The sequence below is a fragment of the Haematobia irritans genome, chromosome 4 (genome assembly GCF_050003625.1).
Source record: "Haematobia irritans isolate KBUSLIRL chromosome 4, ASM5000362v1, whole genome shotgun sequence".
In the NCBI taxonomy this organism is placed as follows: Eukaryota; Metazoa; Arthropoda; class Insecta; order Diptera; family Muscidae; genus Haematobia; species Haematobia irritans.
The window spans coordinates 213,167,561-213,193,814 of record NC_134400.1 but is presented as its reverse complement, the minus strand read 5'-3'; the positions used below and the strand labels follow the sequence as shown (position 1 = coordinate 213,193,814).

Genomic DNA, 26,254 nt, shown 5'->3' with positions numbered 1-26,254 from the left:
ACCCTGCCAGCATTTCAAGGTTCCATTTCATCCACATCGCTCCCACAGACTCGTAAGTGACACTGAAACAATCGCCAACTGTAATAGTATTTTGCCATCACTATTCGCATGAAAGTATTTTGACATCACTATTGTTAAAAGAGCCACTTTATATTTTGTGAAAAACCAAGCACAACTAGCTTCTTACAATTTATTTAAATAAAAATGATAATGAAGTGCTGAAAACATAGTTATTTCGCTTAAAATTGTGAAAGGTATATTGGTGAACAATTTTTGACCTTCCAAATGGAATAAAGTGATAGTTTTTCAAATATTTGTCCAGGCACGCTGCCTCCATTGGGAATAAAAGCACTGGCTGATAGACGCTACAAGATGTAACTTGCAATTTGTAACTCAACATCAATCTTTTATTAATGCACAAAAATATTTTAAATGTGATGTGATAGTCGTATATTATATTTATGAGAATTTATAAATGTTTAATAAAATTAATAAACATCTAAAAAGTCATATTTTACTTGACCACGATGATTCTTTTACAACTATCTTAAAATGCTTCATAATGGTCATCCACTTTTCGACACGTAGTCCTCAGCGTCTCAATGGATTTTGAATCTTCAGTTGACTTTAACGACTTACTGGCAGGTTCTTCTAAATTAAATTGTTCTTTGACCAGTTTATGTAGTTCATTATAGTTCTTTTCACATTCGCAAGTTTGTATGTTTAACCAAGTAGTCTGTTGCCCGTTACCATGAGGGCCTTGGATTGTCCATCCTAATCTTGTTTTTGTCGCTATTAGTTGATTCCACAAACCTTCTCTTATTTTCAGCGGTACTGCAATTTTCCAGTTGTCTGCACCTATCAATATTGTTGGTTTAACCCTTTTATACGATTTGATAGGAACTACTGCTAGATAGGGATATTTCGCAATCAAATCGTCCATATCTAGCGATTGCGTCGGAAGATCTAAATTTTCCACTGTATGGACACCATTAAGCATATATTTTGATTTATTTTCTGGGTTCAAAATGTTTATAGATGCTTGAACTGAAGATTCGTCTACACGTGAAGTGTTGCCAGTCCATTTTAGGCAAAGTGGTTTGTTGACACCATTTGCATCGAGCGAGTCGAATATGTCCTTTTCAATTAGAGTAACTGACGAACCTTCATCGAGGAAGGCGAATGTATCGATGTAACTACCTTTCCTTTGAAGTCGTATAGGCAAAATTCTAAACAAGGCCTGATGATCATTTTTACAAGAATGTGAATTAATTGATCCACTACTTATATTTTCGTGTTGTTGTCTCGAAGACGATGCTGCCTCAACGTTGAAATTTTTATGAAGCAAACGATGATGCTTTGCATGACAACCATCAATTCCGCATTCGGTGTTCATAAAACACTTTCTTTTATGCTTATTTAAACATTGACGGCACAATTTATTATCTTTCACAAACTTCCACTTATCGTCCAAATTCAATTCCTTGAACTGGTTGCACATTCAAATTTTATGTTCACCTTTTTCACAATATAGATAATTTTTATTTCTTTGAGGATTTTCTTGTGTGTGAGTATTAATCGATGCACTTTTACTCATTGGGACAGTTGACACCACTGTGCTAGCGGCATCTGCAATTTGAAAAATCTAATCTCTAAATGTTTTTAATATTGGAGTTTCATCACTTTTAGGAAACATAGCCCAATTTAATTTGTACTGGCTAGAAAGCTTATCTACCAGCTCTTTTACCAACATAGGGTTATTCATATGAGCCTCCATTTTACAAGCTTCCATAGTGGAGTATATATTTTTTATACACAATGCATATTCGATCATGGACTCAAGTTTTTCTTTGGGCGGTGGAAACGGCATCCACACCCTCATAAAAAATCGCTTCTGTAACATATACTCCCAAACATATTTTGCTTCAAGCATATACATTTTTGGGTATTGCCCAAACATTTATATGTTTGATCTCTTCCAATATATAATATGTTTGAAAGCATATTGGTCTAAACAATATATGTTTGGGTAGTCTAAGTTAAAACATTTTGTATTTTTGCATCCAAATTCAATAATGTTGTCTTCCAAAAAAACAATATGTTATTTTGTGAACATATAATATGTTTGGAAGCATTTTGCACCCAAAAATATTATATGCTTAAAAAAAATTCTCCCAAACAATATTGTGCTCAAAATTTTATTTATTTATTTATATATTTACAATCATAATGAATTATGAAAATAAACAGGTAATATAGGTGCTAACAACATAGGTTTTCGACCTGAATGCTCAAAATTTTGTTTCTGCCTAATTGTATATTCCCCCACATCTTTCTCACTTCCACGACATTTTTTAGTTCTTAGCAGCTTTTTCTGTAATACAAACATTGTAGAAGAAATTATTCAATTTTATATTTTTTTTTATTTTAATTTTACCTTTTGCCGGACGGGGATTCGAACAGCGGACCACACAGTTTGTAAGGATCAAAGAAGTAGCTGATCAATTGCCCAAGGAAAAATAAAATGTTAATTTTGTAATAACAAGCAACAACCACCAACTTAATTCAATATCGCTCCCTGTTAAATAGCGCTCCAAGCTACTAAACACATATATGTTTATAGGCTATTTCTAAATTAATATATGTTTGCATCCAAGCATATTATATTTACAAACATTTTATGTCCCAAACATAATATGTTCTAACATATTAACATATATGTCCCAAACATGTTATACTAGTTTATGAACATTATATGCTTGCACTCAAAAATATTGTGTTTAAAAATTTGTGTTCCAAACATATAATGTTTATAGCCAAACATATGAAAAACAGTCTTTTTTATCCGTGCAGCTTGTGAAAGAATTTGGTATTTCTTTTCTAGGAATTCCTACTGCATACGTTGCTGTTCTTCCAACAACTTTAGTTGCAGCTCAACGTTCGATGTAGTTTGGGTATTAGTTTGCATAGAAACTCATTTTGGTTGGTTTCTGCTTATTAGAAATGAAAATGTCGCAGCAGACGATGTGGATGTGGCCGCATACACTGGCGCAATATTATTGATAGTACCTGATGCGAAGTTTTGATTTGATTTTGGCAGTGATGGTCTCGAAGACGGATTATTGCCTCGTTGGTTTCCGTTGCTGTCAACTGCCCTTTGCTGCCCCTCACCTACAATATTTGGTGACGACGTTGCTTGCGGCTTATTAAGTTGATTTGCTGTGGAACGAGGAGGATGGTTGTTTGTGTTGTACTCGTACTTTCGCTTAACCCAATGTGGGAACACATATCACAATTCCAGCTCACATCTGCTACCCCACTATTTACTGCAACACAATCAAAGTGGTACCATAGGTTACATTTGTCGCATTGTACCATGCGATCGCTGTCCACTTGATTACACTTTTTGCAGTTAAATTCACCATCAATTTCACTATTTTCAGGCATATTTATTTAATATATCAACCAAGTTTTGTTTTTTTTCTTTCTTATTGTTTCGCTACGAGCGTAGTTTTATTCACGTAGAACACTTCGAATATTTTCACTTTAGTAACTGTTACTTTTATTTGTGACAATGTCTTTTTACTTGACTTGGCGCACAATATAAAATTTAAAATATACACGTGAAAATTATTTTAAAGATTGTTGCGGTACGGTTGGCTGAGTCGAGTTTAAATGAAACACAAAATGTTTAAGAGCGCTCCATGTGCAATATATTAACAATTTATTTAGGTTAATTAAATCTTCGCGATATAAATAGCGAGAGCTGTTGATGAATATGGACCGTTAGAATTCAATGCGGAGTTGAATATCATAAACAAATATGAAAGCAAAAGGAATTACAATAAATAGGCAGACATGTATGTGTGTATGTACATATGAAGAAGTAAATAGAAAATATTTGTTACATTATTATATGTACATAGTAACTTTTGCAAATTCTAATGGGATGTATCCCTATTAAAATTATTAAAAATCAAAATAAAATTATTAAAAAAAAATATTTTAATAAATCAATATAATAATTTTATCTCGTGGATATATGGCGGCAACAGCCAACCGTGCCGCAACATGAAACCATCAATTATTATGCCCTTTACAGACTATCAGTTATTCCGGACGACTGTGCTCGTGTCGAACATATCCCATATATTGTGCAGAATAACTGATAGTCTGTAAAGCTCATTAAACACATCGTTTTCAACTGCAGTACAATTAGAGCAGCCCAAATATACCTCTTTGGAGAAATCTGCCTTCCTAAAAAGCTACAAATCATAAACTCTACAAATATCCGTCATACACTTTCACTCGTAAAATATTGTAAAATTTTGCATCTTATATAGTTATATGTAACTAATCCTATTAGGTCAAAAACCTTTGTTGTTAGCACCTAATTTTTTTATATTTATTTTCATAATTTATTATGATTGTAAATCTTGTAATAAAATAAATAAAATATATTGGAATTAGTTTTCGGGATCCTGAAAAATCCCTGGATTCAGGTGACAGCCCTAGCTGTTAGTCCTCAAAACAATTTATTTTTTATTTCGTCAGACGTCTATCGACAGTGATGTGTGCCCTAGAACCGCTAATATAATTTTTTTTGTTATTGCAACTCTGTAGATATGTACATTATGACCAGCGTTGCCAAAATTAATTTTTAATTTGGACCAACATTTTTCCAAAATTGGACCAAAAGTCGTACCAGCGGACCATTTTCCCAAATTAAATTAATATCATTTAAAAATTAAAATTTTTACTTCGATAGAAATTTTTGTCAAATTTTTATTTCGATTTATTTCTATAGAAAATTTTGTCAAAATTTTATTTCTATAGAAAATTTCGTCAAAATCTTATTTCTGTAGAATTTTTTGTCAACATTTTATTTCTATACAAAATTATGTCAAAATTTTATTTCTAAAAAAAATTTTCTCAAAATTTTATTTCTATAGAGTTTTCGCAAAATTTTAGTTCTATAGAAAATTTTCGCAAAATTTTATTTCTATAGAAAATTTTGTCAAAATTTTAGTTCTATAGAAAATTTTCGCAAAATTTTATTTCTATAGAAAATTGACAAATATTTATTTCTGTAGAAAACTTTATTAAAATTCTAATTGATGAGAAAATGTTGTCAAAATTTAATTTCTTTAGGATATTTTGTCAAAATTTCATTCTTATAAAAAATTTAGCCAAAATTTTATTTCTATAGAAAATATAGTTAACATTTTATATCTATAGAAAAATTTGTCAAAATTTTATATCCATAGAAAATTTTGTCAAAATTTTAATTTTACAGAAAGTTTTGTCGAAATTGTATTTATATAGAATAATTAAAAAAAATACCGATTTGATGAAAATGGACCAAAATCAACCAAATTCCATTTGGTCCGACCATCGGACCAAATTTAAAAATTAATCATTTTTTGGACCAATTTTGGTCCGATCGACCGACCAAAATGGCAACCCTGATTATGACATTTGAATTCGCTGTATAATCTGAAAATAGCAGTAAGGCGAATTGAAACCAAATGTCTTCGTTTTTCGCCGCATAACGAGTGTTGCCATCACCCCCCAACCGTCTTACCTAAGGCAATCATCGGGACCTTGGGTACCGATGATCTTCGGTAGGCCAGGGGTATTCGCGATGCGGTGAGGCAGTGTTGCCATGTGATTTTTGATTCTTCCCCCCAAATCTTAAGAAAAAACCCCTAAATTGGTCTAGACTTTTTTCAAAAACCCCCAAAAAATTTAAGAATGTTAATAAGTCAAAAAGGTGTCCCAAATTTCGTTAAAAGATCCTGCAGTGACACACTTTACAAATTGAATTTAACACAAATATATATACTGAAAGATTTTTTTTCTGAAGAACAAAATTTCTTTTGAAGTAAATAAAAATCAGTAGATAACATGATTATAACATTTTTCACAAATTCGGGTTTATTTGTCTAAAATTTCGTTCCTGAGGAAAGTAATTTTTCTATGGGTATAATAATACAAAATGTATATCAATATAAAGAGCAAAAGAGCAGACAAAACAATATAATTCAATGTATAAATCTTTCAAATCAAATTAATTCAAACAACGGCTTATAAAGTATAAATAATAGAAATAAAAAATAAACAAAAATTAAAGTTCAGTAAATATATACCCTGCCAACATTTTTTTAATTTGGGGGCGCTTCTGAGAATCCCCACTACGTCGAAAACAATCATATACGACATCAAAAACTCGTCGGAAAAGCGCCGTCACTATTGAGAAGTTGTACCACGTCAAGTTACTACGAAAAAGTTTCTCATCAGTGCAATTATTAGGTGCCTATATAGATCAATTTCGAGGGACACCAATAAGAACCCCTGCAAACTATCAGAAAAAGTGCATTTTAAGATAATTGTAGAAGAATCATTGTGGTCAAGTAAAACACGATTGTGTATATGTTTATTGATTTGATTAAACATTTATAATTTCTTATAAATATAACATTTTTCGGTTTATCTCATCACATTTAACATAATTTTTTGCATTAATAAAAGAATGATGTTGAGTTTTAAGTAGCAAGTTACATATTGCAGCGTCTATCAGCCAGGCAAAATATTTTCATGTACATTTTGCACTTTTTGATATGCTTCCTCCATCACAGTTCGCGATGGTTGTGGTGACATTTACGAGTCTGTGGTAGCGATGAGGATGAAATGGAACTTTGAAATGCTGGCAGGGTACATTATTCGACAAAATTGTAGGCGTGAAATTATGAGACCAATAATTTAATGTTACAATACCATTTCTTAATTTGTTTTTAATTGTATCAAATTTTAAAAATGCCCCTTCAACAGATGCGTTTAAAACAGAATGTCATTGCTTAACATACTTGCTCGTATTTAAGAACATGGGTTGACTTCCCTCATTTTTTTTTCAAAATTCATGCCAGAATTGTTCTAAATTTTGTTGAGAATTGCTCCACTTTATAGGGTCTAAAATAATGTTTTTTACCCCCAAAAATCCCCCCAAATAAATGTTACCCCTAAAAATCCCCCTAAACGTGTAAAAAACCCCTAAATTTGGGGGGAAAACCCCCAACCTGGCAACACTGCGGTGAGGGGAACGATGGAAACCAAATGTCATCGTGACAGTCGCAGTGTTGCCAGGTAATTTTTGATTCTTCCCCCCAAATCTTAAGAAAAAAAACCCTAAAGTCTAGACTTTTTTCAAAAACCCCCAAAAATTTTAAGTATGTAAAAAGTACAAAAAGAGACCCAAAATTTCGTGAAAAAAATCCTGTATTGATACACTATAAAAATTAAATTTAACACAAATATATAAACTGAAAGAAGATTTTTTCTGAGGAACAAAATTGTAGACAAAATAAGTTTTTTTATGCTAAAAATTTTCTTTTGAAGTAAATAAAAATCATTAGATAAATTCATTACACCACTTGTCACAAATTCGGGTTCGATTCCTGCTTCGACAGAACACCAAAAAGTAACACCTCAGTAATACTGGTGACATTTCTAAGGGTTTCAACGCTTCTCTAAGTGGTTGCACTGCAATGTGGAACGCCGTTCGTACTCGGCTATAAAAAGGAGGTCCCTAAGTGAGTCTAAGTGAGCCTGATACATCGGGCCGCCACCTAACCTAACATTGTATTTAATTGTATTAAATATTAAAAATGCCCCTTCAACAGATGCGTTTAAAAAAGAAAGTCATTGCATACTTGCTTGTATTTAAGAATATGGGTTGAATTCCCTTATTTTTTTCTCAAAATTCATGCCAGAATTGTTCCAAATTTTGTTGAGAATTGCTCCACTTTATAAGATCTACGATATTTTCTTTTACCCCCAAAAATCCCCCCAAATAAATGTTACCCCTAAAAATCCCCCTAAACGTGTAAAAAACCCCTAAATTTGGGGGGAAACACCCAACCTGGCAACACTGCGGTGAGGGGAACGATGGAAACCAAATGTCATCGTTTTTCGTGACAGTCGTGACGGGTGTGGTGTAGATTCTTAGACTCTTATTAAAAAAACTGTGAAAAACACCGATTTATATCAATTCTTTACATAAAATTAGTTAATTAAATATACTCTTAAACAACCATGGCAAACAGATTACCGGCGTGTGTGATTGATGTGGGTACTGGGTAAGTGTGTTGGCGAAGAAGTGTTTGTCCAGTGAAAACATAAAAAAGTATATCTGTGATGTGACCATATACAATCAGAACAAAAAACTAGGACATAATGCAACGAACCCCTCAGCGATGTTAATTGAAGTTTTCTACCTATTTAAAGCTATACCAAGTTGGGTTTTGCTGGCAACAAGGAACCACAATTCATTATCCCCTCTGCCATTGCCATCAAAGAGTCAGCTCGTGTGGGTGACACCAATGCTCGTCGCATAACCAAAGGTGTAGAGGATTTAGATTTCTATATTGGCGATGAGGCATTCGATGCAACTGGCTATTCCGTTAAGGTAAGTCTCTCATTTCTCAAATATTTTCACCTGTGATTAGTTATTTATCAATTATGAATGGAAAAAGGGGGGTAACAGCAACGATATAGACAAATGTGTGTGTGAGTGTTCCATAAACCGCGCAGAGGGGGAGAGCATATGACTAATCATGTTATCTTAAAACTGGTGTTTCTTTGTAGTTTTATTTTCGTTTTATACCCTACACCAATATATATATTTTAATGGTGTAGAATATGTTGACCAGAAATATCGCTAGATGGTCTGGCCCATGGTAGTCGGCGGTTTGTAGAAACAATTTCATTGAGGGTCTTCGTAGTTTTTTTTTTTTGTTTGAAAAAGTGGAACCAATTCACTTTCTTAAATTAAACTTACATCAATTGAATAGATACTGCCCTTTTTAAAGGAAAGAATACTTTTATTGGTCCTTCTATGTACATCCGATTGCAGTGAAGGACATTTTGATATGGTGTGGTCACTGGCTATTGTGGTTGTTAAATATTCCTATCCAGGTCACATGACGGTGAGATAAGGTATGCTACTCAGATGAATGAAATCAATTTTTGATTTATGTCTACAAGAGCCTTTTGGTAATGCCACATACCAGGCAAAATGAGTTTCCTATAACTCAAAATGAACTACATATCGATTCCCAACGAATCTGGTATTTTTGAAAAGATCTCGATTTCTACTGCAGGATGATTTGGTTACACCACGTATTTCCACTAGAAAGAAATTTGAAGGTATCTCTCCAGGATGAGTGACCCATAACACAAAATGAGATACATATAAACTGCACAGTGGGTCTGTAAAACGGAATTTTTGCCTTCGTTTTCTACTTCCATTTCGCGTTGGTTTGGCGAGCCCACATATTTCTTGTTGGGAGAAATTTTAATGTTTTTTTTTTCAGAATGGGGCCATCCAAAATCGAAAAATATCTCGATTTCGGCAGCCCAGCTAATATGGAAAACAAGAGAGGATTCCTTTCACGCTGTTTTGGTCTGCCACCATAGTTCTAGTTGGAAGAAATTTGGAAGTTTCTCTCTATGATAAACGACCCAAAATACAAAATGATCAATATCTCGACTTCCCAGAAGGTCTGGAACACATAACTAGATATCGGTTTATATTTATTTCATATAATACCCAAGGTCAATATTATATATTTGCTTAACAATAGTTGATAGAAAATTAGAAAGAAAACATAACATGTTTATAGGAGTCTTAAAATATTTGCCATTCCAGGATGAATTGATCCGTCCACACTTTTCCGTTTGGTGTATGTCATCATTCTCATTTTTCGACACCACTGATTGTTATAGAGTAGTGAAATATAATTTTCGGATAGATAAGAGCCTATGTAGTAAAATATGACCTGTTAATTCTTTCGTTTTGTTCAATTTTTTTTACAATTTTTCACGTTAAATCCATTATAACATAACTTTAGTTTCAAAATTGACATGAAGAGGGTGTCCGTTGTGTAATTTTTAACGAGAATATGTTTCTCCTCTTCTTTATATTAAAAAAAAAAACAAGACTAATTTTGCATTTATCTCTCATTCCAAGTATCCCGTACGCCATGGTTTGGTAGAGGATTGGGATCTAATGGAACGTTTCCTGGAACAGTGTGTCTTTAAATATCTTAGAGCCGAGCCTGAAGATCATCATTTTTTGCTAACAGAACCTCCATTGAATACTCCCGAAAATCGCGAGTATACTGCCGAAATTATGTTTGAAACGTTTAATGTTCCTGGTCTATATATTGCTGTGCAGGTAAGAGATTTCCTGCCTAAATTTTTTCAACAAAAAAAAAACAAGTAATTTTTCTTCTTTATTTAGGCCGTTTTGGCTTTGGCCGCCAGTTGGGCTTCCAGACCAGTTGAGGAGCGTACCCTCACTGGCATAGTAGTTGATAGTGGCGATGGTGTTACTCATGTCATTCCAGTGGTAAGTAAAATATTTCAACATATAATTCAAAACATAAAAAAGAGAGAAGATACAACGATTTTGTAACATCAAGAAAGAAGCCATAAATAGAAGCAACCAGCAGTGTCTCTAATGGAGAATAGTGGCAAAAATCAATCAAACAGCTGTTAATCTAAATCCGGATAATATAAACAGTGATGTAACAAAAGGATCCCACGATAAACGGCTGCATTGAAGCCGGAGAGAAGTCCACATAAACTGGATTGGAATGTGCAATTTTCCCCAATTTCAATTCGAAGGCATAACTTAACTTTTCGAATCTTTTAAAAAAGTCATCATCTCTATTATTGAAAATTGATAAAAGTCGACAACTATATTTTTCAAAAATAGAATTTTTGATTTTTCAAAATTATTTTTAAACAAAGCCAAATTCGATTTTCGATATATGTATGTGGGCTTTCCAACATTGTGGCAAAACGACTTTCGATTTTTGATTGGCGTCGCAACTTTCGACATTTTGATGAAACAACAAAACTACACCACCTTTCCTTTCAATTCTCTTATCAATTATTTTCGTTTAAATCCGATTAATCCTTTTTGGTCGATTAGTTGAATTAACTCGATATTCACATAATTAAAATTCGATTAATATTTTTTAACACTGTTTCGTGCTGCCAATGCCGCTTTCTACCAAAAAAAACAAAATTTCGGACATCATAACATGCTTCCTTCTGTATGTTGCATGCATGTTGGCTAACTTATTATGTTACAAAATTGTGACACAGAAAACAAATAGGGATTTCAAAAAATTTTATAAATGTTCTACATGTATGCATATTTTACTCTCTCCTTTTTAGGCCGAAGGATACGTTATTGGTTCATGTATCAAACACATACCAATTGCTGGTCGCAATATCACCTCATTCATTCAAAGCCTTTTACGTGAACGTGAAGTTGGTATACCACCCGAACAAAGTTTAGAAACTGCCAAAGCTATCAAAGAGAAACATTGCTATATATGTCCCGATATTGCTAAAGAATTTGCTAAATACGATACCGAACCAGGCAAATGGATACGCAATTATACAGGCATCAATGGCGTTACCAAACAACCATTCACAGTCGATGTGGGATATGAAAGATTTTTGGGGCCGGAGATTTTCTTCCATCCGGAATTTTCAAATCCTGATTTTACCATACCTATATCGGAGATTGTGGATAATGTCATACAAAATTGTCCCATTGATGTGAGAAGGCCTTTATACAATAATGTCGTTTTAAGTGGTGGCTCTACAATGTTTAAAGATTTTGGAAGACGTTTGCAACGTGACATCAAACGTTCGGTGGATACACGTTTGCGTATTAGTGAGAATCTATCCGAGGGAAGAATTAAGGTAATATTGAAATATAAACATAGAAAAAAATATTTTTTTTTTTATTTTTAAACACGAAATTAATTCATTTCCGGAAATATATATTAATTAATCAACAACTTCAAAATTATTAAATTGAATATATAAAAAAATATGAAATCATTCAATTGAAAAAAAAAATTGAACCAAGGCTTGTATGGATTATTGTCCGAAAGTTTTTTTTTAACCCTGCTATTATGTTGGGGTCATTTGATGACCCAAATCGAATTTATTATTAACCCATTTCTTTGTGGTGGAATATAATTAAAAGATCTTACTACTCAGTGCATGAATTGGTGAAATGTACTTAATTCAATAGGGTTTGTTAAAATATTATGTTCGTAGGGCTTTTTATTCTTGGTGTATACACATAACAGGTTGGGGTCATTTTATGACCCCATATATTACACAGGGGAACATACACGAACTTTTTTGTGTTGATTTGAAATTTATAGCAAATTTTAGTAATTTGAGGTCGCTGAATCCAAATATACACTTGGTTTTTATCCATCAGTTTGACTTTTCGAGATATACCGTTATTTTCATAATTAAGGCACTTCACTACATATATTGGAAAAATTTGAAAACGGTTCACCATTTTAAATAAAAACAAACCGAAAATCCCAAAGAATATTATCTTTAAGCCGTCTTTACATTGCTTTTCAATTTTCTAAGTAGTTTTAGAGATATCGTTTAAGTTTTGAAAAAAAAATTGAAATTTTTAACAAAAAAAAAATTTGTTCTTTAAAAATTCCTACAAAATAAAAATGGGTCGAAAATCACAGTTTTGGTTCAGAAATAGTTAGTTTAATATATTTCGAATAAAATGAGCTTTATTTCATTACAATCGGTGCACGACTTTTAATATTGTTCACGATTTACTGAATTGATATAAATCGCGATTTCCGTATAAAAATTACATTTTCTAATGGGTGAATGTTTGTATGTAATAAGTTGGTTTTTTTTTATGGTTCTGTTGATGAAGAACTGAATATTGTTTTTATAGTTATTTGGGACGATGAATCCAAATCTGCACGTGGTTCCACATTTCGGTGAAACCACATAGAGAAGCTTTGAAACTCAGAAATGTCACCAGCAGAAGATATATTATTCCACCCGCTGAAAAAATACTTTGGTGTTTGGTCGAAACTGGGGTTGAACCCATGTCCCTTTGTAAAACGGGCATGCTAACCATTGCGCCACGGTAGCTCCCATTACCACCTACATACAACTTTTTTACAACCAAAAGGCGCGAGTAAATTAAAAAAGTGTAAATTTTTTCATTAAAGAAAAACTTCCAATAAAAGCATAACTGGCAAAATAAACGGTATGTTCGTCTCAACGACAGAAAATTCCAGTAACAACAACCTATTCCGATGATCCCAAACTATAAAAAACCTTTTAATTAGATACACATTTCATTTTATTTTACAAAATAAATGAAATGAAATGAAAATTAAGTGTGGGTCATGATATGACCCCAAAATAAAATCTGTAAGTTTTTTCTAACATAGTAGCAGGGTTAAATAACCCTTCATCCTATTTATCCAAAAAATACTAATTTAATATATTAAACCCATTTTTATTTTTTGATCCATCTAAAAATGTTCTTGATTCAATTAATTTGTATGATTAATTTTTATTTCAATTAAGAATTTGTTTGAATCAATTAAGGCTTTATTCAAATTCAATTAAGATTTGGTGATGTGATTTGAAAATGTAAATTTGGCCATTGTATAAATTATTTATTTTTGTACTTTTTTATTATATTACAGCCTAAACCAATTGATGTTCAAGTTATTACTCATCATATGCAACGTTATGCCGTTTGGTTTGGTGGCAGTATGTTGGCCTCAACGGTTAGTAATTTCCCTTTACATATAATGAATTTTGAGATTTAATTGTGGTTTCTGCATTTCAATATTACAGCCGGAATTTTATCAAGTATGTCATACGAAAGCTGCCTATGAAGAATATGGCCCTGGCATTTGTCGTCACAATCCAGTTTTTGGAACCATGACATAATCGCATTTCTTTATTTTTATGACGGTATTTTATATATGCTTTTTTTAAACTGTGAATTGGTTATTATTGTTGGAACATTTTGTTCGGCCCCATCTGCTACAAAAAATTCCGCTCCATGGAATTCCAAACTATGTAATATGCTCATTGTGTTTATTTTCTGTTCTTTTTTAGTTAGATTTCTAAAAAGTAAATTTGCTTTTGTGTTTCCATTTTTAAGATTAAACCAGCAAACCAGTCATGTTTAGACTTAGTTTTTGCATTTTCTTTTGCCTGAGTATTAACTATTATTATATAAAATATATACATTTTAATTTTATAATTACACAATACATATACATACATATTTTGTAAAGAAATTAAGTCCTAACTCAAAATTTGGCCAAATGAAAAAAATTAAATTTTACTAAAACACATTCTACCTACTTGATCCTCTCTTTATACCCACTTTCATCGTACACATTCTACATTACATATATCATTATCCAAAAAAGCGAAACATAAACAAGACAACAAAGCTTTTCTTTAAATCCTAAATTCTAATGAAAAAATAAAATAAAATAAAATTGAACAGATTTAATCTGTCTCTAGATGAAATAAGACCTTGAAACTCTTAAAAATTAGTTTCAAAATAAAAGAATTTTAAATATAACTGAAAATGCTAAGGATGACACATTTATCCAACCAAATCCACATATTCATTTTCACTTTAAAATCTAGTACATAAAGAATGATTTTTTAAGGCATTAAGAAAACAAAAGTGAACAAAATCCCATTATCCGTTTGTTACTTATATTGCAACAATAAATTGTAATAATAATAATAATAATAATAATAACAATAAATAAGAAGTCAATATACTGATAATATTAAAAGATTTCATGGTGTGTTTACGAAAACAAAACAAAAAAAACATTTCTTCCATTTTCTGTATTCGTACGAATTCCAATTGATTTTTGAACTCAATAAATCATGGCTGTAAGACGATTGATCACATCGCTACCAAATATCAAAATTCAAGAGAGACAGCTTAGTTGGTCACTTTTATACCACCTGGTATAAAAATGGACCCAACTTCGAGCCCAAGCATATTAAACGGTGAGTCCAAATCGATTGAGTAAACAATGTTTATACGACTTTTTGCGGTAATAGATTATGAATACAAATTACAAGAAATTAGTGGAATTTTAACTAATTGTTGATTGAACTTTCCTTACAGTAAAATTGGGATAGTAATCCTGTTTCAGTAGATGAAGAAAGACTTTGAATAGTAATTCGATGCTAACCAGTGTTACGAACACGGTTACCACTCGAGTTCAAAATAATTTAGCACGAATTAAAAACAGATTTAATGAAAAAATTGTGATTCCCCGTGTAAAAATTGGAGGATATAATGAGAATAGCCACATTAGATCTAAGCAGTTTTACCCAGATATGATGAGACAGAAATCTAATTCCACATATGACAAGATCTAATATCAGATCCAACTATATATCGGGATAGATATAATTATATCTAAGACAGTAGATCTAGACCAATATTGAGATCTGAACAGTTGTAATTCCATAGTAATTAGATATGATTAGATCTTACCATTTTTCGGATCTACGTATATCTAATTGTATCTAATTAGATATCTAAATTTTTACTCGGTGGTTTCATGTGCGAGTCGCTCTATCTGGAATATGTTGCCCGTTGAGTTGAGACTTTTCTTTTCGAATTCTATCAATCTACCCAACAGTAAAAGAAAATCCACAATTTTTGATAGAATTCTAGCAAGTGGTTTCGAAGCTATCATAAAGGAAAGTGTCAGTGAAATTTTTTTAACGTGGGCACTATTTGGCAACTCATTACTGTGCTGCATTTAAACAACAATAATATTACCAAATTATTTCCAATTAAAAGGTGATTGAAATTGAAAATGTAATCAATTATAGAAATTAACTGACACAATTAACTTTTTAATCAAACTAAAAATTAAGAAATGACTTAAATTTTTTACATTTTTAATTAAAAAAAAACATTCCCAAATAAAAAAAAATAATTGAAAATTTTATTCAATAATAATTAGTTCCATACTATTTATTGGTTCATTAAATTTTCACTCAATTCTAAAGAAAAATCTAACAACAATTATAATCGGAAAACTCATTAAAGTGTAAATTAAACTCTTGCAAAATTACAAGAAAATTATTTCATCTAAAGGCCGGTACTATGTTCATTCTTGCGAAAAATTTTTATGGAAACCACTATTTCGCACATAGAAAGCGGCGTTTTTTTAGGTAGCTTGGAGCGCTATTTTACAGGGAGCGATATTGGATTATGTTGGTGGTTGTTGCTTGTTTTTACAAAATAACATTTTATTTTTCCTTGGGCAATTGATTTGCTATTCCTTTGATCCTTTGCATAGTTTCGGAACAAAAATATGGTCCGTGTTTGATTTATAAATCCGCACAAATAGTTTTTAATAAATAAATTATTTCTTAATTCACATTGCAAATGGCGCCGTGCTATAAACGTCAGTTTTTCAACACGAAAAAACAAAGTATCACAAATGGAAAAAATTTCGCAAATTTTTCGCATTTTTTGGTTTTGTATGGAGTTTCAACGCGAAAACCGAACAGAGTACCGCCCTTAAAGCAACACCACCAACTTAATCCAATATCGCTCCCTGTAAAATAGCGCTCCAAGCTACCTAAAAAAACGCCGCTTTCTATGTGCGAAATAATGGTTCCCATAAAAATTTTTCGCAAGAATGAACATAGTACCGGCCTTAAAGGCCGGTATGCACCTCTAGCGAAATTTTCAATAGAAAAAATTTATTTAAGTCTACAACAAAAAAACAGGGCTGTGTACACAAATTTTAAACCAGCTAATCGCTTTTAAAAATTGTTAATATGTATATGTTTCAAATATTCCTCAAATAAATTGTTTATTATTTACAGACCTTTTAAAACTTTTACGCACACAATGATTGTAATAAATTAAATGTTTGCTGCCAAAATATGCTTTTGACAACCCTGTTATTTTCATTAGAGGTGCGTACCAGCTTACGAAATTGCACGCTACCGAAAATTTCGTTAGCATAAATAGCAATGCATTTCTTATGGGAATGAAATTTTTCGCTAGAGGTGCATACCGGCCTTAAAGAAAAAATATTTATAAATAAATAAACATAACACAATAAATAATTGATTGACTCAATAAAAAAATGAGTTTTTCAACCAAAATCAATTAAATTTTTAATTGAACCATTTGAAAAATTAATTGAAAGTGTCGGAAGAAATCAATATTTTTTTAAACACCTTGTTTTTTATTTCTAATTAATTATGTGATTGATACTATTATTTTCGTGATTGAAAAATCAAATAAAAAATTGTAATTCAATCCATTGATTGATTGTAAGTGAGGAAAAGAAGTAAATTGCTTACCAATATGCCAAACGTGAAGAAATAGTAATGGTCCCGAACAGAAAGTTCACCAACAAATGCCTGCGGGCTAATCACGTCATTCGATATCGATAATTTTTGATCGAAATCTAAATTTTTCGGATCACGGGAGTCGACATAGAATTTTATTGATCGAAAACTTTTTCGATTGGTAATTTGCTATCGTACAACATTTTTCCTTGTTTTTTTACATACTACTCGAATAAAAGTTAAACAAAATTTGGGCATAATCGAGTTTGGGACCGAGCATCCTAACTTGGCAAAGTACCATATAAAAATTGCACAGAGAAGAACGATATCCAAGAGATTGTGGTCAATCAATTACCGTACCATACTTTGACAACATAACGATTCTGGACCACCATGTAAGAATAGTGAGTAATGAAAGCTTCCACTGACGTTAACATGCCATCCATAATTATATTCCTCCAAGTGGCAATTGACCGCCTCTTTCGTCAGCCGAAATCGTCCATTGAGATTGCAAAAAGGTGACTTTCTAGTTTGCCTTTCTAACAAACCCATGAACTTGCACCAATGACAATGGGCACTCGTATCCCTTTTTACACTGAAATCCTTAAAAATATGTGTTTTCTACATTTTATTTTGTGCCGTTTTTTTCTGTTGGCAATGCTGGAGAGATCCTGACGATATACAAGCAGAGATGGTCTGTCGTAAACTGTAAAGTATTTGACATACGATTACGACGTATTTTACCATATGTCAAAAACGTCGCAAACCTCCGTAAAATACTTAGTTTTTGACAATATTGAAATTTGTATAGTATACGGTTTTTAAAACCAATTATTTCATACTTTTTTTGTATGCCTTCAAGTTCAAGGCTTTGAAAATCTGACTTTTGCCACGGTAATTTTCACATTTAAGGCCGGTATGCACCTCTAGCGAAAAATTTCATTCCCATAAGAAATGCATTGCTATTTATGCTAACGAAATTTTCGGTAGCGTTCAATTTCGTAAGCTGGTACGCACCTCTAATGAAAATAACAGGGTTGTCAAAAGCATATTTTGGCAGCAAACATTTAATTTATTACAATCATTGTGTGCGTAAAAGTTTTAAAAGGTCTGTAAATAATAAACAATTTATTTGAGGAATATTTGGAACATATATTAACAATTTTTAAAAGCGATTAGCTGGATTAAAATTTGTGTACACATCCCTGTTTTTTTGTTGTAGACTTAAATAAATTTTTGCTACCGAAAATTTCGCTAGAGGTGCATACCGGCCTTTACAATAATTTGAAAACGCATTTTTTTGGAATAAAAAATTCAAATTATTATAATTATAAATTCTAAAATTCTTCAATATGTCTTAGGATAATAATAAAATAGTTTGAAATCAAATCTAAGCTTCCTGTGTTTCTTGACATTCACTACGTTTTATACAGGTATATGACGTTTTCGACGTATACAACTTTTTGACAGTAGAAAACCCAAAATATTGGTAATCGGACCATCTCTGTATACAAGTCAATAATAAACTACGCGGTCCCGCTCTGGAGTCTGGCTGTCAGTGACACGCAATGGGAAAATCTATAGACACCGCGCTGAGAATCGGGAGTCTGGGAGGAGTATGATGAGAACTGTGAAATTGCAATGGAAAATAAAACCACTCAGTTTCTGTAAGCATTTATACGATTTGCTTCTTTATTTAATAGATACACCAAATACAAGTGGTTTTATGATTATAAATAACATTCTAAATATATTCCATTTCTAATGTACCAAAAAGAAATCAAAAATGATTGTTATAAATTAAATTATTAATCTTCATTTTGCTTTCCATGAAAACTAGAGCAATTAAACTTAAGTTTTCTTTTTTGCATTTATTTTTAATAAATTAACAAAGTTTTCAATTTTTATATGTTCTTAAGTAATTAAATGTATACATATCAATCTGTTTGTCTTGTTTTTTTTCGTTTTTTGTATTTCATAATAATAATAATTTACTATTTAAAATAGAAAATCTATTTTCCCAAACTTGTTCAATATTTATATGCGATATTGCAATTAGTAAAAAGTTTTTTTTATTTTCTTTTAGTTTTAATTTGTTCTACATTAATGATGGATTAATTGGAGAATTTTTGTGTTCTTTTTGACTAAATTGGTTCTTGCTTGTTGTTCAGATTTGTTTTTGTGTTGTATTGGAAATTCCATTGATTATTAAAAAGGAACGAGGGACAAGAGAGGTTCCTATATAGATATCTCCAAATTCATTATATCTAAAAAAAATAGTCTTTAAAAGACTTTGATTTCCGTTGAATCTGATAATAGACATATAAAGCCATATATGGTTTATTTTGGAAATATTTTAGGGAGGGCAGAATGCTTCTAGGTGTTGTTCTGTGTGTGTGTGTGCGTGCAATGAGAATGGTCTTAATCAAAATAATCTGTAGTATCTTCCTCGGTAGTATCGTTTTCGTCGTTTTCGCCTGGTTGAATATTTTCGGTTGCACTTCTAACACTTTGTATAAATTCACGCATGGCATGGACAATATCAGTAAATGATTGTCTTAAGACGGCACCTATAATAAAGAGGAGAAATTGAGATGTCCATACTATTCAGAAAAGTTTTTGGGGTCGTAATTACCACCTTCCCCTGCGGCGTTATCCAAATTCATGTTTAAGGCCTGTAGGTGGCGATCAACTTCTGCAACATCATCATTTGCTCCAGCTGGAGCTTGGGCTGCTATTCTGGCAGCAGCCTGTTCGACATTAGCTATAACTTGTTGTTGCTGCTGTTGTTGTTGTTGCTGATCAACTTGTCCCGCTGCTGCATTTTGATTAACATTTTGCAAATTAAACGAAGGTAATAATGATTGGAAAAACATCGAAACTGAACGATTATTGGCTGTGGTGGGGCTGCTAGATGATGATTTTCTAAAAGAAAACTTTTTGTAAAGATCTGTCGATAGAAGGAGGGATTTGTTGATTACTAACCTTTCATAGAAATTAACCGAATCTAATGGTGGCAAGGGATCATACATCATAATGGCTTCTTTTTCTTTGGCAACAAATGGTGCCAATGGTACCTTCTCCTTATAATCGGAGAGTATCACATGCCTCAATATTGGTCTGGGTGGCTGAACATATCGTGCAGTTCTCTTTTGATTATAATCTTGTATGACTTCATCCTTACTTTCAATGCGATCCAAAGCAGCATTAACATTACGTTCCAACCATGGCAGGATATTATTTTGACGCCAGATCACTTTAGCCCGACATATATATAATGAAACCAATTGGTGCAGGGCAGGAGATTGACTAAAAAGAATCGGAAATAAAGAAAAAAAAATATTTTTTTTAACAAAATATTCGATTGGTTGATAGATTGCCATATAAATAGTCCATTCTGTAAACAAATTTAATTGATTTAATAAAATTCACAATCTGAATTCAGAAAAAGGTATATGTCACCGCCTCTAGCGGGAAATGGTGGCGAAATTCTTGGTCACAAACTACCAACCACTAGATGGCGGTTCTATCGACCATATTCGCTCCTACACTCTCTAACTTTGGATATTACAAATTAGTTTTCATCAAATTAACCTGTGCTTTCGAAATTGGGCACAGTATTTAATTAAAAATGTTAAATTTAATTTAAATAACTTCCGCTTGGCATTGATTAGCATAAGTTTGTTAACCCATAATATCTTTGCCAACGTATATTTCCTATCATCAATTAACAGTAATAAGGGTTATTTAAAATTCGGAGGAAATCCATTTTCAATTCAAATGAAACTTTTTTCAAATCAAATGAATCTTTTTTGTAATTTTTAATGAAATTTTGACCCACATTTTTATTTGAATTCATAATTTAGGTCGTTGATGGATAGGGTATAATTACAGAACACATATGGAAAGCCAAGAAAGAAACGAATGACATGACTAAACATTTTATATTTTAAGACTGATATGAAAATTTTCGGATTTGGATATAGGTTCCGTGCAAAAAAATTTTTACTACTTAATTTGAAAAACGTCTCATTTGATTTGAAAAAGAATTAATTTGGTTTGAAAAAGCTTTCATTTGTAGTGAAAATGCTATATAATCACAAACGAAAAGTTTTAAGAGACTATCAATATATGAGGAACGTATGTCTCGTTAACAATCGCTACCCTCTACCACTGAAAATTGTTTAGTGCAATTGCTAACAATTGCTCCAAGTTGTCTCCTTGTTAAGTGTAGTCCGCTCAATATAATAGCTTTTAAGGCGTCAGCTTGGGTCCGTTTTAATATTTTAAATAATACATTTGCTATATATTTACCTTCCCGAAACCTCCGAATTGAAGTAAGAGTTACCCATAACTCTTTTGTCTGTTTGAACAGACAATTCGTCCAGCAAGGGTTTCAATACACCAGGGAACATAAGTAAAGCATATTGTAAGGCTTTATCAGCAGTTTCAGTTTCTGAAAATAAAATAAACAAAACAATATTATATACGTGTATAAAGAAATAAGAATTGAAATTCATACCTCCTTGCAATAAGAACAATGCCAATGCATATGAATATGCCATGTTGGGCAATTGCGAAAGATTTCGCACACTATTGTATTCATCATAGAATTTTACCAGCCATGCTTGCTGTTTGCTGCGTATAGCATAATAATCAATAACCAGGACCATAGCCAAAGGATCTACATCGGGATTTAAACTTAAAATCAATTTCGAAATTTCAAATGCGGTACGGCAACAGGCACGAGCTTCTAAATATTGGGCATGCTTGAAAAGGACCACAAAAAGAGAACGATTCTCTTGTCGTTTATAATCGAGACGACAATTTCCGTTGGTCAAACTAAAGCTGGGATGCAGTGATGATTCTAAAATCAAAACAGCTCTTTCAATTAGTTCAGCAGCCAAAGAAAAATCTTCGGTCATTTTACCTGCAAAAAAAATCATCATTATAACAATAAAGCATTTGTGTGAGTATCTATAAACGTACACAATTCACTCAATTGTATTAAGGAGTCCACATGATAAGGGCATCGTCTTATAAGATTTATTAGAAAATCTGAATCTGTTCTCTCCAAAGCAGTTAAGAACAGATTCTGTATACTTTGGTAGTATTGACTGTGCTCAAATGCAAACCATTGTATTTTTCCTCCTCCATGGGACATTTGACTGCAAGAGGTGGTGAGATGATCTGGCATTTGAGTGGGACGCATTGTTATGATATTCTTGGTAACAGGTGGCCATGATTCTTTAGCCGTTACCATATAAGTTGATTTCAATGTCAGTTTTTGACGACCACGTTTATTCCTAAAAATGCATAAAGAAAAAAATCAATAAGTGGGAATAAAAAGGCAGATCTTAACTATAAGAACTTACTCTATTTTAACCACCCTCTTGCCGAAAGTACGTCTCATTTCATTTTGGGGATTAAGATTTTTCAATTCGACCGCCAATAAGGATTTATCAATTTCAATTCTTGGTGTTTCCAATTTGGGATTTTGTGTTGTAGCAACAGACACTTTGTTTAGCAAGGGATCGATGTCACTGATGTATTTGTCCGTAAGCTGGGTAATAAGAGAGAGAATTAATGAGTTTGGCGGTATATAATTTCTATGCATTGCACTAATCAAGAAGCTAGTATAAGCCTTATAATTTCTATAAATTGGTGATAATTTTGTTGCTTCAAATTATCAAATATAAATATATGTATAGTGGAGGACCCTATAAGTCAGAGTGAAAATCTAAGACGATATAGGCATGTTTTTCTACAGTCTTGAACAATCAAACTTAAATTTGATGCTCATTTTTTTTGTCGGCTAGATTATGTTCGAAAATCGGCTTTACTGAATTAACTCATAAAGACCAATATGAATTATGTTCTTTATGAGTTGTATTTTGTTATATATATATGTGGAATTGTGAAATGACCTTTCTAAAATTAGATGTAAAATAATTAATTTTATCTACATTTCATCGAAAATCACTCGTTGAATGCAGAATGGGTTACATTTTATTTGGATACTTTTAGGCGGTTCATAGTATTCGAAGCTTAAACTCGATTGTTGGCAAAGGTATCAATCACACCCGAAATCTTAACGCGATTTAGGAAAAGGAATTAAAAAGTAACATGCATTTTTCAAAGCCAATTAAAATTTAAAAAATAAAGTAATTATTTTTGGTTGAATTTCCTTTTAATTAAACTATTAATAACGATTGAATCGATATTTCAATTGATTACAATATTAATTGATAAAATATTCTAGTATTTTTTGTGTATAAGGCATCCCAATAAATGGACCAAGATATTGTTTCTTTGTCATTTTAAAGATGGGTAGGACACAGACAACTATAGATAAGTTTACCACCTGTTGTATTACATTGAACTTATATGCCTTGTTAGTTTTCTTACTTTATGCTATCTAGGGCATAAAGTCCTTATGAGTTCACGTTTTAATCCCAATATATGATATTGGTATTCAACAGTTAGATATAACAGATAAAACCTCTGATACGGTACATGGTCACAGACTATAGATCTTCATTTTGAATAATCTTCTTACCTCATTATCCTCACTGCTGATGTGGTTTCCGGTATATTTGGACTTCTTCTTACGCTTCTTCTTTTTCTTTTTGGAAGCTGCCGGCCCAGCTTCAAGATTAGTGGCCGCCGACGCATGTTCAGTTTCATTGTCGTCTTCTTTCACCTCACTTTCACTCTCCGGACTTTGTTGATTCAGCTGTTCAGCATGTTCAAGTGACAGTACAATGCAAATGCGATGACGGTGGCAATGGAAAATATACAAACAAAAATAGAACAAAACAAAAAAGCCGTCAATGAAATAAATGTACAAAAGATTCAAGACGGTATGTGGTATAGATGACACTAGTTGTGTGGTAACTTTAAATAAATACTGTACGTATACAAACATATGCTGAGATGGTTAACTAACCTACATTCATAACATTTTTTTCTGTATAATATGATTGAGGAAATTGCTATAGTTTTTCCTTTCCCATGCCCTTGTTTATCTACCTCCCACCTACCACAACATCAGGACAAATGCATACATACATAACACAATAGCCGAAAGACACAAATATCATTTAGAATCTATTCCTATCGCTAGAACTTACCAAATCGAAAAAATTACTTTTTCCTTTGCCAGATTGTAGGTCTGGATCTTCTTCACCGTCACTACTCAAAAGATTGTCAACATCCTCTTCACCAGGATTGGGTTTCAAGATTTCATCACCGCCTTGCAATTTTTTGAGAACTCGGGACGACATATTTCTATTATTCCCAGATATGGCCGCTTCTACGGTGAGAATTTAAACGACTTGTGAGAAAATATATATGTATAAGCTCCTTAATTATTTTTTACATCTATTTCTTCCACAACAGCACTTTCTGTGTTTTTATCGGTTTTTATGAATAGACAATACAGTCATACAAAAGCTCAGTTCAAAGCCGAATTGGATGATTGACGCCGCCACACAAATTTTGTATAACATCGTACCGCTATTTAAATAACTTATGCGCTTTACAGACTATCAGTTATTCCGGACGACAGTGCTCGTGTCGAACATATCCCATATATTGTGCACACTATAAGTTAAGTCCGAAGGCATGTTGTTATCATAATTGTTCGTACAGTGTGAAGGCCGGCATGCACCTCTAGCGAAAAATTTCATTCCCATAATGCGCTTTACAACCTATCAGTTATTCCGGACGGAATGTCGGTGTTTGTTAAGAATCTTACAGTGTGTCGGATCGATACGACTTGTCGGCGATGACTAAATAATCGGTAAATGTGTTATCGATCCCATAAACATGCAGCAGTATCGATTATGCCTTCGGACTTAACTCATATTGTGCACAATATATGGGATATGTTCGACACGAGCACTGTCGTCCGGAATAACTGATAGTCTGTAAAGCGCATAAGAAATGCATTGCTATTTATGCTAACGAAATTTTCGGTAGCGTTCAATTTCGTAAGCTGGTACGCACCTCTAATGCGCTTTACAGATTATCAGTTATTCCGGACGACAGTGCTCGTGTCGAACATATCCCATAAATTGTGCACATTATAAGTTAAGTCCGAAGGAATAATCGATACTGCTGCATGTTTATGGGATCGATAACACATTTACCGATTATTTAGTCATCGCCGACAAGTCGTATCGATCCGACACACTGTAAGAATCTTTACAAACCCCGACATTCCGTCCGGAATAACTGATAGTCTGTAAAGCGCATAATGAAAATAACAGGCTTGTCAAAAGCATATTTTGGCAGCAAACATTTAATTTATTACAATCATTGTGTGCGTAAAAGTTTTAAAAGGTCTGTAAATAATAAACAATTTATTTGAGGAATATTTGGAACATATATTAATAATTTTTAAAAGCGATTAGCTGGTTTAAAATTTGTGTACAGCCCAGTTTTTTTGTTGTAGACTTAAATAAATTTTTGCTACCGAAAATTTCGCTAGAGGTGCATTCCGGCCTTGAGGGTAAAACTTGAACGAACACACAACAAATAGGCGAACCTCTGTCGTAGTGTTTATCCGACCGTCTAAGGTCCGCTTAAGATTCTTTACAAACACCGACATTCCGCCCGGAATAACTGATAAAATGTAAAGCGCATAAGCGAAATAACTATGTTTTCAGCACTTCATTATCGATTTTATTCAAATAAATTATAAGAAGCTAGTAGCGCTTAGTGTTTCACAAAATATAAAACCGGTCTTGTAACAATAGTGATGGCAAAATACATTCATGTACATTTCATACTTTTTCATACGCTTCTCCCATCACAGTGTCACTTACGAGTCTGTGGTAGCGATGAGGATGAAATGGAACTTTGAAATGCTGGCAGGGTTGGACCATGGTATTAAAGTAGTATTAACAGAAGTTATATAGTTGGAAAAACACTATTGAGATTTTTAAAATTAATTTTAATTATTTAATTTTAATATTGTTCGCGATATCCTAAAATAGTAGAGTTTATG

General features: G+C 32.5%; 2 protein-coding genes across 3 annotated transcripts; one reads left to right on the top strand and one right to left on the bottom strand.

Annotated features, from left to right (window-relative positions):
• Positions 1-7,957: 7,957 nt before the first annotated feature.
• On the top strand, positions 7,958-14,237 carry Arp3 (Actin-related protein 3). The gene is made up of 7 exons (XM_075304407.1): positions 7,958-8,135; positions 8,284-8,464; positions 10,028-10,234; positions 10,301-10,408; positions 11,245-11,781; positions 13,575-13,658; positions 13,729-14,237. The coding sequence occupies exons 1-7, from the start codon at positions 8,092-8,094 to the stop codon at positions 13,822-13,824; spliced, it is 1,257 nt and encodes a 418-aa protein (XP_075160522.1). The 5' UTR covers positions 7,958-8,091; the 3' UTR covers positions 13,825-14,237.
• Positions 14,238-19,290: 5,053 nt separating this feature from the next.
• Nulp1 (Nuclear localized protein 1) lies at positions 19,291-24,727 on the bottom strand. 2 transcript variants are annotated; one of them, XM_075304405.1, is made up of 10 exons: positions 24,623-24,727; positions 24,375-24,556; positions 23,801-23,977; positions 22,617-22,804; positions 22,231-22,547; positions 21,764-22,171; positions 21,556-21,697; positions 20,227-20,550; positions 19,877-20,166; positions 19,291-19,811 (listed from the first exon to the last, which is right to left on the bottom strand). In XM_075304405.1, the coding sequence occupies exons 2-10, from the start codon at positions 24,525-24,527 to the stop codon at positions 19,663-19,665; spliced, it is 2,148 nt and encodes a 715-aa protein (XP_075160520.1). In that variant the 5' UTR covers positions 24,528-24,556; positions 24,623-24,727; the 3' UTR covers positions 19,291-19,662. The 2 variants fall into 2 exon arrangements, with proteins under 2 accessions (XP_075160520.1, XP_075160521.1); XM_075304406.1 differs by having other exon boundaries at positions 19,880-20,166.
• Between the last annotated feature and the right edge of the window lie 1,527 nt (positions 24,728-26,254).

Bases quoted from the DNA above. Each gene is read 5' to 3' on its own strand.
- Arp3 (XM_075304407.1), top strand. From the start codon at position 8,092: ATGGCAAACAGATTACCGGCGTGTGTGATTGATGTGGGTACTGG. The intron at 8,465-10,027 runs GTAAGTCTCTCA...TCTCATTCCAAG, and splicing joins CAACTGGCTATTCCGTTAAG to TATCCCGTACGCCATGGTTT. The intron at 11,782-13,574 runs GTAATATTGAAA...ATTATATTACAG, and splicing joins TATCCGAGGGAAGAATTAAG to CCTAAACCAATTGATGTTCA.
- Nulp1 (XM_075304405.1), bottom strand. From the start codon at position 24,527: ATGTCGTCCCGAGTTCTCAAAAAATTGCAAGGCGGTGATGAAATCTTG. The intron at 21,698-21,763 runs GTATGAATTTCA...TTTTATTTTCAG, and splicing joins ATTGTTCTTATTGCAAGGAG to AAACTGAAACTGCTGATAAA. The intron at 19,812-19,876 runs GTAATTACGACC...TCTTTATTATAG, and splicing joins TAACGCCGCAGGGGAAGGTG to GTGCCGTCTTAAGACAATCA.